This window comes from Trichosurus vulpecula, chromosome 6 (genome assembly GCF_011100635.1).
Source record: "Trichosurus vulpecula isolate mTriVul1 chromosome 6, mTriVul1.pri, whole genome shotgun sequence".
Lineage (NCBI taxonomy): Eukaryota > Metazoa > Chordata > Mammalia > Diprotodontia > Phalangeridae > Trichosurus > Trichosurus vulpecula.
Window position 1 is genome coordinate 46,896,595 of NC_050578.1, and position 12,525 is coordinate 46,909,119.

Genomic DNA, 12,525 nt, shown 5'->3' on the forward strand with positions numbered 1-12,525 from the left:
TCACCACAAACCTTACTGAGGTTTTGTCTGAAACCCCAGATCTCATGCGTTTCTAATTCCTTACCCATCTCAGCCTGTCCTATGTCAAGAATTAAGAGATCTTATCTAGGATTCCCTTGGAGGTCTCTCCCCAGCTTAGTTCTAGGACATCTTCTGAGAGCACACATCTTGAGACGCAACCACTAAGCTGGCTCTCTTCCTCAGTAAACCACCTACAAACTCCAAGATGACATCTCTAACACCTATCAACTTGAGCCTGGAACCTCAAAACTGGAGTAGGCTCTAGAAATCCCATGGGGGAACATAGGGACCCTGGGAGTGTCTACAAGAACTAAGGTCCTCTGTGTGCTTTTAGACTTTGAAAATGACCCATGTAAATTTCAAGGTTGTTGTTGTCTATCCTTCATTCTTGAAGAGGTCCATGCCATCAGGAAGGTGATGCCGTGACTCGCAAGTGAATTGGATTTAAGTGAGGCAGGGCTGTGCAAAGTCATCAGCCTCACTTAAATCCTCCAGAGCCACCTGCATCCAGTGGCAAGATGTAGATCAGTACAACTGGAGATGGCCCCCAAGTCTCAAGGTTATAGAAATAATAATAGCAAACATGTATATGGTGCTTTAAAGTTTTCAAAATGCTTTAGAAATATTTCATCGGATTTTATATTCATGACATCCTCTGAGGTAGGTACCACTCTTATTCTCATTTTTCAAATGAGGAAATTGAGGCTTAAAGAGATTAGGTGGCTTGCCTGGCATCGTATTTCTAGCAAGCATCTGAAGTAGGATATGAATTCAGGTCTCCTGGATTCCAAATCTCTATCCACAACGCCACTAAACTCTTTACGGAATTAGAAGAGACAAAATGTAACTGTTTTTAAAATCCCAAATTTAAATTTGGTTTAGATTGGTCTCAGGTTAGAGGTTCTTGGATGATCTCTGAATAAGGGGAAACCCCATCCAACCAGACTGGTTTACCCTGTTTCAGATAAAGATTCAGTGCATTACCTTCACAATACCTCCCATCTCGGCTTAATGTGTAACCTTCAGCACATTTGCATCGATGGGACTTGGGGTCTTGCCCACACACGCTGATCCTGCTACAGTCACCTTTCCTGAAGTTGCATGATTCCTGCTCTAAAAGAGAAGGATAGTTATTTAGGATGGAGATGAGTTCTGACACACTTCATGCTTTATTCCTTCATAGTCCTTAAAGAGGTTAATCTCCCACTGACGTCAATTGAAACAACTGCCTTGGCAAGCATTGGCACACCCCTGTGATATCCTGGATTCCTGAGTTCTAAAGTCCATTTGCTTCTCCAAAAGTATAAAATAATACACCTTTCAGAGGGATGGGAGGGAGCCCTGGGTACCTGATTTCACCTGGTTGTTGTTCGTTTTTTGTTTTTTTTTTTTTTAAGAAAGAAATAGTAGACATTTATATATCTTGAGATTCTAAAGCACTTTTTACATACATTATCTAATTTAATCCTCACAATATCCTTATAATACAGGTGCTATTATAATCACCACCATTTTACAGATGAGAAAACTGAGGCTTACGGAGTTTATCGTCACACAATTAGTAAGTAAAAAAGGAAAGATTAGAAAAGGTCTGTCCTCTGACTGCAAGTCCAGCAATCTTTCCACCATGTCACCCTACCAAAGACACCACACCAGTTCTTCCCTTATTATCCTCATCTGCTTTTATTCAGAGATAGACACAGAACTGAACATCCTCACTATACTATAAACATCTAATTCTGTATTCAATTTAATGCAGATTTAACAAAGTTCTAGTATTTGGAGGGATGCAAAGCTGAAAAATGAGGGTCCCTACCCTCCCTCAAGTCTAAAACTACACATTCTAATGAAATAATATGTACAAAAATACATATTATATAGCCAATCTGATAGCGGCAAAGGAGATAGCAAACTTGGGAAGACATGTATGAGCTGCTGATGCAGAGAGAAGTGAACAAAACCAGCAGAACAATTTATACGACAACAACATTCTTGTAGCAACAACAAGAACAGCTTTGAAATACTTAAGAACTCTAATAAACAGTGACCAACCACATCTCCAGAAGACCAATGATGAAGCTTGCTACCCACCTCCTGACCCAGAGGATGGACTCAAGATGCAGAATGAGACATACATTTTTGGACATGGACAATTTGGGAATTTGTTTTTCTTGATCAAGCAATTATGTTTCATGGAGTTTGGTTTAGTTTGGTTTTTTTTTCTATCAGGATGGGGGAGGTTGGGGGGAAAGAAAATAAAATACTTGTAAACTGAAAAAAAAAATAGGCAAGCAGGTGGTCCAGTGGATAGGGCATTGGACTTGGAATCAGGAAGACTCATGTTCACGAGTTCAAATCTTGCCTCAGACATTCACTAGCTGTGTGACCCTGGGCAAATCACTTAATTCTGTTTGCCTCCATTTCTTCGTCTGTAAAATCAACTGGAGAAGGAAATGGCAAACCACTCCAGAATCTCTGCCAAGAAAACCCCAAATGGGGTCACAAAGAGTCAGATACAACTGAAATGACTGAACAACAATTTTTTAAATTGAAGGGTTCTTGTGAAGGGGGATAGAACAACAGCTGAGGAGATGATGGAGATGACACCTGGGCCAGGAAAAAAGAGACTTCAACAGCAGAGAACATAGGATCATGAAATCTAGAACCAGAAAGGAACTCATTGGTTCATCTTATCAGCTCCTGATTTTATAAATGAGGAAATACAATTCATTCAACAAACTTTTATTAAGCTCTTACCATATGCAAGGCACTGCGGAAGTCACTTAACAAAGATGAAAATAAAAATCCCTCCTTCAGTAGTTTATATTCCCTTAGAAGACTACAGAATGCACACAGGTAAGTAAATATACAGTAATTTCAGGCTGGAAAAAAGCAGATAACTTGTATGAAGGAGAATAATAGGAACTAATAGCAGAAAGTTGTGTGGGAGTTGGATTTCAGAGAGCTGTGTCAGGCTAAAGAGTTTGTGACTTATCATAGAGACAATATGGAGACAGTGAAGATTTTTGAGCAAGAAAGTGATATGGTCAGACCTATGGCTAGTGAACAGTAATGTGGCAGCTGTGTGGAAGAAGGACTTGAGAGAGGAACACCTAGAATCCAACAAGGAGACCAATTAGAATACTACGGCAATAGTCCAGGCAAGAGGTGATGAGGGCCTAAACTAAGATGGTGGTTACCTAGATGAGTAAAGAGAAGGGGACTGATGCAAGAAATATTAAGGAGATATATCCATCTATTTAAAAACTGACTTGGCGGGAGAAATGAGGAGAAGGAAAGTCAAGACTGACTCTTCGTTGCTAGTTTGGTTGGCTGGAAGAATAGTAGCACCCACAACGGGAATAGGGAAGCTTGGAGAAGGGAGAGGTTTAGGGAGCAAGGCAATTATTTTTATTTTAAATAATTGAGTTCAAAATGTCAAAGAGATATGAAGGCAGATATGTCCAGCACACAGTTGGCAGTGCAGGGTGGAGTTCAGGAGAGAGATTAAGGCTGGATATGTAGATTTTCTTTCACTCATCTGCTTGGAGATGATCACTGAAACGATAGGAGCTGATGAGATCCCCAAGAGACAGAGAAGAGATGTCCCCGTCCTTGGTGAATGGGAGACAGATGATACATCAGTAAAGAACACTGAGTATATTCAATAGGGTAGGTTAGTATTCAGTGTCTAATGCTGCAGAAAGATCAAAAACAGACAATCAAGAAAAAATCATGAATTTTAGAGCTTAAGAGATTGTTGGTAACCCAAGAGAGAACAGTTTCTGTCATGCGATGAAAACCAAATTGCAAGAAGTTGAGAAGTGAGTGGGAGAAGCAATGAGCATAAATGACTTAGATTTTTTGCTGTGAAATTTGCTGTGAAGACGAGATACTGAGAATGAGAGAAAGTAAATGATCAAAAGGGCAAACTCTCAAAAAAGATGGGACAAAATGGGATTGGGAGCATAAGAGGAGAGGTTGACCTTGGCAAGAAGGACCGCCATCTTCAGAGATGAGAGCAAAAGAAGGGACAATGGGGAATGATGATGAGATGACCTGAGGTGAAGAATTAGAAAGAAAAAGGAGCTCACAATAGATGGACTCAATTTTCTCAGTAAGGTAGAAGCCAAGTCTTTTGCAAGAGAGAGGGGGAAAGAATAGTATAGAAGGAGTGTAGGGAGAAAAGAGAAGGCTTGGAATAATCACCATGAAGTGTGTATAGAGTATCGATTATGGAAGAATAAAAGGAGCCAGCAGCCAGGTAAGGGCTCAGTTGAGGTTAAATAGCAAATTTGTAATGGACAGAGGATTTATGGTTTTCTCTAGTAACATTTGTTGTTGTTTTTGTTCTTGTGTTTGTCCTTAATTTTCGAAGAGGACCGTGGCATCAGGGAAATGATGACATGACTTGCAGTTGACTCTGATTTGCGAGAGGGAGGACTGTGCAAGGTCACCAGCCTCACTTTCTCCTCCAGAGCCATCTGGATCCAGTGACCATCATCAGGATGACTAGAGATGACCCAGGATGCAATGGGAGACCCTGGCCCTTTTAGGCTAAGGCCTTTTCATGTACTCACTTAGAGTGAGGTAACGCCCATTCAGTGAATAGGCCTCTTTAAGAAGTGAGTCAACATTTAATAGCAAGGAGAAGGAGTGGAAAAGGTTGATAGTAGGGGTGATCCAGGCCTGACTTTGGCAAAGCAGAAGTAGCAACAGAACAAAACCATAAGGTATTCAAGAGTAGAGGACAGTATATTACTGACCTGGTCAACCATAAGGTCAAGACTGAAGTGAGGAAATGGAAGCCCAAGGAATTTAAATAACTTGACCAAGTTATATATCATACGTTATAAAAACAGGATTGAAACCTAGGTCATCTGATTCAAAAGTCATAGCTCTTGCAGCCCTACTGAAATATAAGATCAAGAAGGAACCAATCGTCCACAAAAAGTCACAAAATCAAGAAAGTCATTTCTTAGGCATCATAAATGGTAGGAATTATGCTATATTTAACTTCATTAGGTCCACTACTTTAAAGACATCATCTTTAAGACTTACAAAATACTGTAGCCATATGTCTTGTCCCCTAATTCCTTGCTGCAGGATGTCCCTGTGTTAGCAAAGTATTTCAGGTAAAGGAGTAAAATCAGCTCATGAAGATGGCTTTTCAATTAAACAAATGCATGATTGAGTTTTCTGAGTTTACCAAATTTATGGCACCAAAAATTGTCCAATATTCTTTCATTTAATTAGCCTGGCCACAGAGTAAAACATCAAACAACATGATTTCTATTTCTTGTTGTTATTTTTGGGGCTGTTTGGGGTGAGGGAGACGTTCACAGATGGTATCTTGTGTGTTTTCTGTATTCTATTTTTTCCCCAATTTTAATGTTGACAGTGTTACTGTTCCACATTTATAAACATAGGCTTATACAGGGCAAAGTAAGCTCCTCAAAGTCAGTAAGTATTTCACTTCTGTCTTCATATGCCCAGTGCCAAGCACAGTGCCTGGCACATGGAAGGGACTTAATAAATGCTTGCTGATTGATTGAAATGATAAGAAAAAACACTAAGGCGATCAATAATTTCTGCCAGGACCCATCCAGTCCTGGCCAATCCTAAGCAATTCAGGTCTGAGTAGAGTGGTTCTGCAGAAAACAATTTTCAAACGTAATTCAGTTGATGTCCAGAGAAATGGGGTTGGTATAGCAAATGGAGTCAAAAGAGATATAATATTAGAACCAAAGTCCTGGTTGGCAGAAAAACTGTGACTTTCAGGAATGAAGTCTAGAGGATACTACATTAAAAATTTCCTGAAGACAATGCAGCCATCTCTCCTCCTCCTATTTAATTCTGTGACTAATTAATGTATGGCCCAGTTGTACTATCTATCCAAGACATGTATGTATGCAGGTGTGTATTGATGAATGAGCTCATTGTAATGATTTTATCTATCATTCAATATCATGTGAAAAAGCCAACCTCACAAAGGATGACCTTGATATGTGTGTAGATTATTCTCATAAAATGTTTATATAGATGGGAAAGGAGACCTTTAGGTCAATGATTGTTAATGTTCTTTTAATTGACTTTTGAAGTGAGGTAGGGGAGGGTATTAATAAGTCCTGAAACTGGTTTTTATGCCTTTAATATCTTCCCTTCCTTCAAGTGTCTTGTGAATTAATCCCTCAACTTCCTCACAATTCTATCACCTCCAGCAAGGCGTCCTCTTTTAAGCATTTGTATTAATATTGCTATTTTCTCCATCTTTGCTCTCTTTTGCATCATTCAGACCTCCTCCATAAGTCTCAGCTTCTTTGAGGCAATGCTTATTCAATGACTAAGTCTTTGATGACTCTGGAGGAGAGGACGAGGCTGAAGGCTTTTCTGCAGCTCTGCCTCACTCCAATCCAATCCATGGGCAACTCAAGACCTCACCCTCATGATGTCATTTGTCTTCAAGAACGAAGGACAAACAGCAACAACAACCTCCCTTATACGCACATCTGGGGCTACAGTTTGAGTTTAAGTGTAAAGTAGCTTTACTGTCTTTGAGAATGAAAAAGATTTTTCAGAGCTTCTCCACTCTTCTCCTTGTATGTTGTCCCCTTACGTTTTCATTCTTCAATGTCCTTGAGATGACTTTGCTTAGTGGAGTCTCTTTCCAAGCTTTACCTAAATTGCTTTTATAGCTTCTCTCTCTTTTATGTAGTGGCTTTTCTCAGAATTATCTATCAACCCCCTATGGAAGATTCTACAAATCAGTTTATAATCAAAACCAGGGTACCCTTGGCTGCCCATATTTCCCTGGTTGGAGAGTAAGTCAAATGTTTGCTGACTAAGGGACTTTTTAGGATCTTTCGGTCTCCTTGTTTTGGCACTTGATTTATATTAGTCAGACTTCTAATTGAAATTATTGTGGTCTGCATCTATATGATTTCTTCAACCACATCCCATTTTTATTATCAATATCTAGTTTAAATAGTCCAAGATAGAATTATTATCATTGTGCACCATATCTTTTTTTATTATTTTTATTGTTTCTTCTAACTTCGTACTAACCTGTACTTGAACAAATTGGTGCTCTGTACTCAGCTGATTCAGGGGTGACTTACATATCACTAACAAATCATTTAATGTTCTTAAAATATCACCAATTACATTTTAAAATGTTACTCAGTGATCATCATATCCAACCTCTTAGTTCTTTTCTTGAAGAATCTATTCAGGGTACATAGGCAGGAGATTTTTATGTTGTCTACAAATCTGTGGCCTCATATTCTTTATTCCTTATCCATATTTTACAATTTATTTCTTGTTAGTCTTATTCCCATTTTTGCCAACAATTATCAAGGTTTACATTGACTTATTTGCAGAGTCTTATCAAGGTAACATAGAATTTTCCTACCTCTTTCGCCTCTACCTCTTCCTCTTCTATAATAGATATTCATAAATAAGCTGAAATTATTTTCATGGTGGGGTTTTTGCATTTATCTTGGGACTTACCACGGGACCAGATCAAAACATGTCCCATAAAATGACATTCCTTGCTGCTTCGTATGAGATAAAACCACTCTGCCAACTCCTTTATCTACCATTTCAAGGAAAACCAGTGAGCCACTTCCTTCCTTCTTTCTTTCTTTCTTCATGGTAGAACAGCAGAAATGGGGGCTGAGGCACTCAGAATCACACAGTTCTTGGATCATCTATAAACTCTAACTTTGCATTGGTACTTTCAATGTGAGATTCTGCTGCTGACAACTATAAAGGTGACGGAATGCTGTTGGGGATTTTTTTATCGATTGTTGCTGTTCAGTCATGTCGGACTCTTTGTGACCCCATTTGGGGTTTTCTTGCAAAGATACTGGAGTGGTTTGCCATTTCCTTTTCCTGTTCATTTTATAGATGAGGAAACTGAGGCAACCAGGGTTAAGTGACTTATCCAGGGTCACACAGTTAGTATGTGTCTAAGGTCACATCTGAACTCAGTTCTCCCTGACTCCAGGCCTGGTACTTTATCCACTGTGCCACCTAGCTGCCCTTTATCAATCATAAATATAATTCAAATTAGAATACAGTAGGTGCATATCATGAGAGCAGAAACAACGGAGATCCCTTCCAGTTTGGCAGATATGGGATTGTTTGCTTGGTTAAATTTGTTTCTTAAAGTTTTTGGAGAAAGTATACAACATCAACCAAATTCTTTTCTCATCTTTTTATACCCACAATTGTCTCTTCTCACATTGATTCTACTGTTCACTTTTAATCAAGTTTACTTAAACCACCGAATACTTTGTTTGACTACTTAGTTACAAAATGAAAGAAGAAAAGAAGACTTATCTCTTGAAAATGACCTAGACACTCTTACCCCTCTTCATTTGATTTGCTATAGTCTTTCCTGGCTAAAATCTCTGTTGGTTCTTTGACTTGCTTTGAATTTCTTATGCTTTTTGATCTCTTGATATAATCTTTCAACCCAGCTAAGAAAGCTAAATCAATCTCTCCAACTTTCTCAAGTGCCTTTAGAATGTTACCTAAGACCTCTTTTAGGATTTGTATTGAATAGATTCTCCTAAGATCTTTATTCTGGAAGGTTTATTTCTTGTTGACAGTTTTCTTAAACCTGAAAGTAGTTTATTTACAATTGCACTGCCATTCATCTGTTTGTATATATTTCTGTATACCTAATTTTGATGGTGTCGCAATTCTCCCCACTGACAGATTGTCATCCCTCTATAGCTTAATAGATGATCTTGGAGAGATACTATGGTCAAAAAATTCATCAGACTGTGGTTGACTTGGGGATCATCCTCCTGAACTTAAGCTGATTCTCAGACTCATATATACTTAAATACACATACATGCACATATGTATATATAAAGATATAGAGATACATAAATTATATATAATTATATGTTATATATTATACAAAATATTGTTATGAAAATCCATGAATTACAAATATATAATCATATAACATATTCTATATTGTCACATGTGTGTATATCCATATATACACAGTTCATGTTCTTTGTCTTCCTTTTATCTATAGCTCTTAGCGCCTGACACATAATAAGGGCGTATAAATGTTTATTGTTGATAATGATGATGATGACAGTAATGATATATCTTAACCCCTCTGGGCTATGGGGGAAGGGGGAGATCCCCAGCAAAGGGGTCTCTCCTTCCCTCCTTCCCCATTCTGATGACCCAAAACCCATCGAGATGCCAAAGAACCTAGAGCAGGGGTGGGGAACCTGCGGCCTCAAGGCCACATGTGGCCCTCTAGGTCCTCAAGTGTTGCCCTTTGACTGAATCCAAACTTGACAGAACAAATGCTCTTAATAAAAGGATTTGTTCTGTAAAACTTGGAAGGGATCATTGTAAAGATATTAGGGGAGAAAGGCCCCCTTAAACACTTGATCATCTAGGTCAGGAGTGGGGAACCTGCAGTCTCAAGGCCATATGTGGCCCTCTAGGTCCTCAAGTGTTGTCCTTTGACTGAATCCAAACTTGACAGAACAAATGCTCTTAATAAAAGGATTTATTCTGTAAAACTTGGACTCAGTCAAAAGGCCGCACCCGAGGACCTAGAAGGCCACATGTGGCCTCAAGGTTGCAGGTTCCCCACTCCTGACCTAGATGATCAAGTGTTTAAGGGGGGCCCTTCTCCCCTAATGTCTTTACAATGATACCTTCCTCTTCCCTCATCCCGGTTAAACACCAACTTACTCCCATACCCATCCCTATAGAAGGGAACCCAGAATCCTCACTCCACGCATGCCCTCAGTTCTGCTCCTCTCTTCTCCAAGGTGGTGGCCTATACTATCTGCATCCCTAATGTCTTCCAGACCTTATCATCTGCCTTGCAGCCAAACCCTTCTACATGTGTATATGAGTTGTCTCTCCTAATTAGAATGTGAGCTCCTTGAGAACAGGAACTATCTCAATTTTCTATGTTTATTCCTGGCACTTAACACTTAGTGATTGGCATCCTTAATAAAAGCTTTTCCATTCATTCATTTCTATAGCTATAGCAACAGATGAGAAAAAACATCTATATAGTATAGTAAGCATTTATATATGTGTGTATATACAAATATATATGTGTTTAGAGGTATGTGTATATATGTATGTGTATGTATGTATGAATGCATGTGTGAATGTATGTGTGTATGTATGTATGTATTTATTCACCAGGCCCATACTTGAATTCTTTTTTCTCTTGAATAGTACTATATAGAACTTGAGCCTTGAATGGCTTTACCTTCTGAAAGCCAGACTTCCCTTTATGCCAAACTCAAATAGAAATGGATCCCTAATGCCAACATATCGATTTAGAAAAACAATTAACATTAATTATGTTGCACTGTGGCCGCTAGGTGGCGCAGTGGATAGGTAGCCAGCCCTGCAGTCCGGAGGACCTGAGTTCAAATGTGACCTCGGATATTTAAAGGCTGTGTGACTCTGGGCAAGTCCCTTACCCCTGTTTGCCTCAGTTTCCTCACCTGTACAACAAGCTAGAGAAGGAATGGCAAACCACTCCAGTATCTTTGCCAAGAAAACCCAAATGGGGTCATGAAGAGTCAGACACAACTTAACAACTAAACAATAACGAATGCTGCATTGTATTTTTATTTATTTTGTGAAACATCTCCCTATTACATTTTAATCTGGTTCACCTGACCATTTTGAATTTGACATTTCTGCTTTACACCATAATGAGGTATGGGTGTGAGACTTCGGTAGACTTCAGTTGATATACAACTTTAGATTTAAGTTATCAAAAACTTACTTAAATCATGTACAAAACAACACGTCAGGACTTCAGATGGATGGATGAAACAGACGCTTGCTTAATTTCATTACGCTCTCTATTACCCAAAAATGACTAGTCCTTACTTTTGTTTTTGTTTGTTTGTTTGTTTTTTGGCGAGGCAATCGGAATTAAGTGACTTGCCCAGGGTCACACAGCTAGTAAGTGTCAAGTGTCTGAGGCCAGATTGAACTGAGGTCCTCCCAACTCCAGGGCTGGCTATCTATCCACTGTGCCACTTAGCTGCCCTTAGTCCTTACTTTAATGCTGATAATTAGATGTTCTTAAACTTCCTTTCACCGGCATATATGCTCTGCATCTTCAACTAAGCCATATGCTGCTTGAGGACAGAAAGCTTGTACTCTATTAATTTTGGATACCCCTTCAATGCTAGTACAGTGTTCCACAAAATGGTCCATACAGAAAGTCTTGAGATCCTAAGACAAAGAGACGAAAATTTCCCTAGAGGTAACCTAATCTAACCCTTTCATTTTATATATAAAGAAACTGAGGTCCTAGCAGTGAAACGATTTTCCTAAGATCACACAAATAGCAAACAGATCCTAGGTTCCCACTAACATCCTCTGACCTGAGTCAGTGTACTTTCTACCCCATCATAAAATATATGCTCTCTTTCCAGAACCTTTATTTATTGACTTATTATGTGGCCTTCGACACTTGTATTTTCTTTGACAAATTTCCTTCATCTTCTCTCTGGTCTCAGAACAGGGGACAATTAGCACTCAAAACACAGTCATAGACAGACCTCTTGTTACTCCCCTCCTCCCGAGAGCTCATCAACTCATTCCACAAAATTTAATTTCCTCCATCAGTCCTCTTTTCAACTCATTACCCACATCTGCTGAACACACCCACTCACACTCTTTGCTGCACTTAAGCAAACCTAAAGATTTCATTCTGTTCCTTCAAATCAGTACACACGCTGTGCTTTCCAGTAGAACACCCTCCCTATTCTTCTCTACCAAATCATCCCCAGCCCAGACTAGTCTGTGCAAAACTCATCTCCCAACAGAGCCTTTCCAGACTCTTCCCAAGAGGATTCAGGCAGACTTGTCATCTTAATAACAATTCAAATTGGTCATTATTCCCACCCCATACTTTTGCATTGGCAATATCCATCTCCGTGTGCTTATAGTTAATTGTGAAGATATCCCATGTGTTTATGTGTCTGCTGGGTCTGTCACTCTTATGGTAGCTTCATAAATCATAGGTCTTGCAACTCTGAAGGACTTATGATGAAAAATGCTATCCATCCCCAGAGAAAGAACTGATGGTGTCTGAATACAAATTGAAGAATAATTTTTTCTTTCTTTTTTTTTCTTGAGGTTTTTTTTGTCTATGTTTTCTTTCACAACATGACTATTATGGAAGTGTTTTGCATGACTGCACACGTATAAACCTATATGAATTGCTTGCCTTCTCAATGAAGGGGGCTGGGGAGGAAGGGAGAGAATTTGGAACTCAAAGTTTTAAAAATGAATGTTAAAATTGTCTTTACGTGTAACTGAGGGAAAATAAAATATTAAATAAATAACAAAGATAAATAAAAATAAATCATAGGTCTTGAATGGTCACAGGTCAAGTGTAAACCCTTCATAGAACAAGAAATTCAGCCAAAGAAAATTAAGTGACTTGACCAAGTCACACAAGTAGTAAACTTCAG

The 12,525-nt window shown here is 38.9% G+C and overlaps 1 protein-coding gene across 1 annotated transcript in view; it reads right to left on the reverse strand.

Annotated features, from left to right (window-relative positions):
• Window positions 1-12,525, reverse strand: part of EGF (epidermal growth factor) — a 139,922-nt gene that overhangs the window by 85,036 nt on the left and 42,361 nt on the right. The window contains exon 6 of the mRNA XM_036764438.1: window positions 1,006-1,134. Coding sequence (XP_036620333.1) covers window positions 1,006-1,134 — 129 coding nt within the window. The remainder of the gene's footprint in view (window positions 1-1,005; window positions 1,135-12,525) is intronic.